The 7,036-nt window shown below is 36.9% G+C and overlaps 1 protein-coding gene across 1 annotated transcript; it reads right to left on the reverse strand.

Annotated features, from left to right (window-relative positions):
• Positions 1-945, reverse strand: LOC148215579 (olfactory receptor 14A16-like). Its single transcript, XM_088142984.1, has one exon. The coding sequence runs from the start codon at positions 943-945 to the stop codon at positions 1-3; it is 945 nt and encodes a 314-aa protein (XP_087999110.1).
• Positions 946-7,036: the final 6,091 nt, after the last annotated feature.

Consider the following 7,036-nt stretch of genomic DNA (forward strand, 5'->3'; position numbering starts at 1 on the left):
TTATGTTTGTTTTTTAAAATGCCAAAATATTTTCACTGCTGTTTTCAACATGGCTTCTTTCATGTTCTTGTTCCTGAAACTATAAATGATAGGATTCAGTAGTGGTGGCAAAACTGTGTAAAAAATGGCAGAAAGCAATTCTACAGTATGGGATGAATGGCTTTTTGGTGTCATGTAAGAAAATAAAGCAGTGCTGAGAAACAAAAAAAAGACAATCAGGTGGGGAGTGCAGGTTGAGAAAGTTTTGTGTCTGCCCTGTATCGATTGAATCTTTAACACGGCTGAGAAGATGTAGCCATAAGAAACAAATATGATGCCACAACAAAGTAAGCTTACAATGACTGCTGTCACAAAAATCAGTGTTCGACTATAACTTGTATCAGTGCAAGAAATCTTCTGTAACTGAGGAATATCACAGAACAATTGCTCAATGCTATGTGACCTGCAGTATTCCCACCGAAATACAATTACAGTTTCTAGCAATGCGTGGATCAGACAGGTGAGCCAGGAAGCAGCCGCCATTTGCAGACAAGCATCCCAGTTCAGGATAAGGCTATACTGCAGAGGATGGCAAATGGCCACAAAACGGTCATAAGCCATGATGGTGAGCAAGGCAATCTCAGAACCTGCAAAGGTGAAAACCAAGAAGACTTGGGCAGCACATCCAGCAAAGGTGATCACTTTGTTATCTGTCAAGGAAGTATCCATAGATTTGGGGATGGTGGTTGAGATGAAGCAAATGTCTGAAAGTGACAGGTTGACTAAAAAGAAATACATTGGAGTGTGAAGGGAGCAGTTCAGAGCCACAGTGATAACCAGGAGGACATTCCCCATGATGGCTATTAAGTACATGAAGAGAAACATCACAAAATACATAATTCGAACATCCCGGTCATTGGAAAATCCCATCAGAAAGAATTCTGCCTGACTGGATTGATTGGCCATTTCATTTCTTTCACTTGTTTGAGACATTCTGAGGAAAAGAGAGAATACAATTAGTAGACAAAATCAAATGATCTAAAATGTTATGAAATTTCACTATACTTCCTGTGAAAGAGATAGTGATGGGAATTTAGTAAAACAGATTGCCTTTGCAACAGTAGAAATAATATCTTTATTAATATTTTTGGGGTTGGAGTATACAGTATAATTATTTTCATGAAAGTGGAAGAGGGATATGTGCCACCCAGCACAGAATAAAGGTTTTTTGCTTCTGCAATGGAAAAGGCAATCTATATTAGTTTGGAACTGTGCTAAACCCTTCTCTCCCTCATCAGGGAAAGAAAATACAACAGTGAGCTAAAATCAGTTTCAGAATAATAATGATCTTTGATAGATTTGCAAATGGTTTGAAGAATTGAGAGCTACGGTGTAGCATACTACATTGATATTGGTTAAAAAAAATGAAGTGCTTTACAATCAGCTATTGATATTATTGTTACTGTTCTTACTGTTGTTGTAAGATCTCCTCCCTTTAACTAAAGTGAACAATAACAAAAACTGAGGACATAGGGAATGGACAGAGCAAAAAGGAAACATTTCTCTTTCAGCCTGTTTCAAATACCTTTTCTCACTTGTCCTCATTTTTCTCACAAACAATAAAAAATCATACTTTTGCATAATTTGAATGTACCTGCCTAAAGAAAAATTAGAGTAATTAAGTTTTGTGCTTAATTTGAGTGGATATATTTTTAAGTGAATGGATTTAATTTCTTCCTGGAGTCTATCTTATCAACCCATATTAAAAAATAAAACAAAAGCAAAAAACCCTAAAATCTTATAACAAATATCAGAAAATAGGACTCAATCTTTGCCGTGTGTGTGTGTGTTTTACTGTATAAAGTGATTGAAGGGATAAGAAATTAACTTCCTGATAACTGGAAAGAATTTAGAAGAGTATATATCCATTTGTAACACTGGCAGTAATTAATTCATAAATAAATAAGAATAGTTATATGGAACTGAATCATGGAATGACACTAAAATAAAAGCACTGAAATTGGTGGAAAGTTAAAGTGTTTGGGTATTTTAGAAGCAAACAATATTTGTATGCCCATGTAAAGAAGAAAACAAGCACCAAATATGTAAAATGCATTAGAAATATTTTTAAATCACAGGTAGATATTTATAATACAATCAAAGCCATTGATACTTAAGCTGTCCTAATCTACTGCATGGCAGATATTGTTGACTGGACACAACTGGAACTAGATGCTTTACAATGCAAGATCCAAAGGCATATGACAATATATCATGAACTACATGCCAAAAGCAACAAAGATGGTTTGTATTTACCAAGGAAAATGGGTGGTTGTGGTTTGTTGCAACTGAAGCATGCAGTGGAGGATAAAATCAGAGGTGTAAATGATTAAACAAAAGTAAGCAAAGAGAGGCTAACAAATGCCTGCAAGGAAAATATTGTGAAAGTTACAGAATCAAAGGTAGCATCCAACATTGAATGGTTGCAATGGCAAATGAAGCATTGCACAGATAGATAAACCTCTACATGGTTAATACCTGAAAGGGAATTAAAGGCAAGGTGCATAAGAAGACTTGGCAATGCTTCAGATTTGATCCATCAAGAAGGAAAGAGAAGGCTTAAAATTTACAGCACAAGAACAAGTACCAACAAATGCTATAAAAATGTAAACTCAAAAAAACAAAAGAAAACAACAACCTGGAAACAACCTCAAATGAAGATTATGCAGAGGACGTTGAGCCTGGTGAGCACCTAATCAGTTCCTGCAGCAAAGAAACAAATGAATAAAAATAGGTTAGACTGTAAGACAAGATATGATCATGTGAGGAAAATAATAAATTGAATTTTGTCATAAAGTTTCATTTAGATGCTCAAAGTGTTGGTATGGTCATAATGCTGAAAGAAAGTATTCAGAATCTCCACATTGCAAACTCATGAGATTTCAGATGGATTAAGATCTAGAATATAACATGCTGGAGATCACAGTAGTTGGGGGGGGGGGAGTATCACTTATAACTGTGGCCATAGCAGCTGAGACTAGACTGGCTCAAATGGAACTGTAAAAACTTTTCAAGGGAAATAAGAGATTAGGGAATAAATGAGCAATTATTTTCCCCCTATAAGTTTTGGAGTTACTGAGAGCTATAATAACTGAATTACAAAAACAGTTGGCAAAATTAGAACTATTTTACCTCATCAGCTTTCTGCGGAACCACATGTATATTATAGCAGAATTTGGACAATCCTTAGGCTTTTGAACAAAGCTTGAATGGACCCTAAAACACTAACATTTGCTGAGAGCTCTTCAGAAGAGAAACAACAGACATAAAGGTATTATCTGTGTTAATTCTACTCCTGTACTCCAGCTTTTTATACTAATTGAAATCCTGAGTGCCTGTTATGTTAAATATTTGTTGTCAGTGCTTTAGGAAGATGTTACTTACCTTTCTCCTTAAAAGATGTTAATGTCAATGTGCTTGAATGAGTATCATCCTTAATACCAGAAATCTTTGCTATGTGGAGCTAGTAGAGTTAGAAATAGTGTCATCACTGTTTTCCATTATACTTCTGGGAGTCAGTCCTTGGAGAAGATCCCAGATTGCATGAGGATGTCCAGGTCCTAAGTTGCTAGACAGCAACACTGTGGTCTATATTTTCTGCAAATCTTTTCAACCTCATGTTATGACATTGACTTTTAATCCTAGATTTGCTAGTGTAGAAATTGAAGACTATGTTTATGGTACACCATAACAATTGAAGTTTTATTTCACCTCTGGGAGACTTATTTACTTGAAAGATGGGCCAAAATAGCTATATGGAAGCTATGATTGCATGTCATATTATAATGCAGCATCACCTCCTTGTTTTTCTGAAGAGGTAAAGACAATAGAACAATTGGGTCAACTTCTAAAATACAAGTAGGAAAAAATGTATTAAAGACAACAGAGAACCTACCATTTATCTCAATGATGGGACCTAAGATATCTTTTTAGACTATTGATTACATTCAAAAGGTATTTATAAAGGTAAGACGCCTGTTTAATGTAATTTTATGTATGTACGATCCTGGCCAAAGAACCATGACACACTCTTTTTGATCAGTTCGCCAAATACCCATGTCTAAATGGACTCCATCCTTTCATGTCAGAATTTTAGGTAGATAGGTTATAATCTGTTCTAGTTTATTTCCAGATATTTTCAGTTTCTTGAATGTGAGACCAAGCTTCTTAAAGAATCAGTTTAAAATCGTCTTTATCTGAAGAATAATTCCACATATTCTTCTGCTGACCATGCAGCAACTTGCATTTGAAAATGGGGTCATTTTATTTATTTATTGGTCCAAGGAGGACTATGTGGTCTTTATATATGAATTTCAACTTATGTATACTGAACATATTACTAAGGATCCTGAAGCTTCAGCCATCTTCTAGATTGGTTAGATTTCAGTTATAATAAAGATTTTTGGGAACCAAGGAATCATGCATACCTACTCCTTTAGCTATTTTAATCAGCATTCAGACCAGTTCCAGAATCAAAACATCAGAAAATAAGTAGTGGTAGCATAACCCTGTTAGCTCTTCCGGACTTCAATACTTTTAATGTCATTTATCACTCATAAGCAACCTTGTTCTCTGCAGATTGTTTTTTTATTACTGTGGCAAAGTCCCTTGTAGACAGAGAGGTGGGGAACTGACTTGTGAGTAAAAACAAACACTGAACTCTCCAAAGATGTAGAAAACCTGCTGTAGTTTATTCTCCCCAGACCCTTAAGCATTCAGGGTCAGGGGCTGAAAATAAAAACTGACTCTTCAGAGGGTTAGCAGTCCAAACCAAGAACTCAGAAGTAATTTCATCAATATTAACAACAAAGGAAGAAAAGGGGCCAGACTGCAGCAGTTTGACACTTGTTACCCTCCTTTTGCACCAACGGACTTAATGGGTGTGCCAATCTCACCTAAAGGCAATTCCTTGCTTAAACATTTTCAGGCCCCTTCCTTTCCTCTAAGTAAAGCTTTCCAGTATCCGGAACAGCACTATTCTGTGCCTGAAAAAACAGCTGGATCCCAACCATACAGCATAGGAGGGTGGGAGACCCTGTTTATGCAGGCCTTGATCAGGGTAATTCTTGCAGGTGCTTCCTCCACAGGCTCCTGCTTTCTTCTCCAAACCTCACACCTGCCCTTTAAGCTTAGCCAGCCCTGAGTCTGCAGGCACTTATAGACAGCAGCTGTGGCTTACTTATGAGGAGGCTGGGGTTTTTTTTCCCCTTCAACACAATTAGAGTTCCTGAAATTGCTTAGACTGGCTAGGGTTGAAGTTTGAAGTTGAAGTCTAAATCATGCTGGGCTAGAAACCAGAAGATTTTGAGTTCTAGTCCTGCCTTAGGCACAAAGCAGCTGAGTGACTTTGGGACATTCATTCTTTCTCACCCCTGAGGAAAAGGAAAAGGCAACTCCTTCCAAAAATATTGCCTAGAAAACTACAGGGACTATTCCAGGCAGTTGCCAAGAGTCAACACTGACTCAAAGGAAAGAAAGAAAGAAAGAAAGAAAGAAACAAATAAATATTTTTTAAAAATCTCCCTGTAATCCAACTTCTCTAATTGTAAGAGGGAGTTTCTACAGTACATCTATGGTAAAACACTGGTTCATTCTAGGGAAAGGTGCACATCCTTTTCAAGACTGACAACAATACCAAGGTTCAGGTGTTATGTATTTGGTTTGGTGGGAACAGGAGAGCAGTTTCCAAAATCTGCCAAGAAAACTTCAAGGATTTGTCCAGGCAATCACCAGAAGCCAGAACTGACCTGAAGGCACACCCACCCACAAAAACCCACTAAGAAACATGAACCAGAATTACTGTGCTTGAGCAGAGTTGGGGTTGTTCTTAGCATGATTTTCTTGTAGCTTGACAGAGGCAAGGACAAACTGCAGTTACCACCAAGGGCATTAGTTCTGGGAGACTAAAGTATGGGTGGAAAAACATTAACACTGGGAACTGGTGCTTTCACTCCTTGCTCTGTGGCACAGCCCAGCCTATCTCCTCCTCTTCATACTTCTGACCTCCAGTAGACCACTGCAATAGAGAGTTCCATTGTCCAGTAATTCCACAGAGAAGGAAAAGGAAAAGGAAAAGGAAAAGGAAAAGGAAAAGGAAAAGGAAAAAGGAAAGGAAAGGAAAGGAAAGGAAAGGAAAGGAAAGGAAAGGAAAGGAAAGGAAAGGAAAGGAAAGGAAAGGAAAGGAAAGGAAAGGAAAGGAAAGGAAAGGAAAGGTACCCTCACATCCACTGTCTAGTACCTTGTTGAGGACTCCACTTGTAAACAAATACTTCATGTTGATAAATGGCAATATTAGTAAGGTCTTTTTTTCTAAATCTGGGCTATTCAAAAGACACAAAAATGAGTATTCAAAATGGCACACTAAATTGTATAATTGTGATGGGGTATTGCTCAAGTGTGCTCCAGAGAGCTTCTCTTTGTGAGGAGTCCTTCAGCTTCTCACATATGCTTCTTTTATATACAGTGTATCAATGAAGTCTACAGAATGTCTTAGTTTAGACATAAACTAAGCACCCTTCAAAGAACCTGGATATAGATTACCTTTCCTGTGAGAAATAAAAGCTAATGGGAAAAGAAAGTCAGTTTATGAACATGAAAAGCTACTTGAATGAACATATGACTTTTCAAATTGTCCTCCAACTGCCACAATCTAAACCCTTCCCTCTTTTTAAAAATATTTTATTTGCTTTAAAACATAAAAATGCTAACTCCCCAAAGAAAAATAAAAGTAAAAATCACATGAAGCAGCAGCTCACTTTTTAATCTTGATCACATAGATTAATATTGGTCAATCTTTCCATTATGATAATAGACACTTAATTCATATGCACGGAGCAAACACATACCATTAATCCAGCTTTGCAAATCCAGGATGATATTTCCAAGCACTTGGATGACCCACTTAAAGAGTTATTGCTTTGGTGTGGAGAATTATGTGGGCAGAGTTGTATGCTATCTGAATAATATTTGTAAATAAATAAACACAGCAACAAAACAA

Source organism: Python bivittatus, unplaced genomic scaffold (genome assembly GCF_059951505.1).
Source record: "Python bivittatus isolate LINGU-HERP-01145 unplaced genomic scaffold, Pbiv_v1 ctg000470_np1212, whole genome shotgun sequence".
NCBI classification, from domain to species: Eukaryota; Metazoa; Chordata; class Lepidosauria; order Squamata; family Pythonidae; genus Python; species Python bivittatus.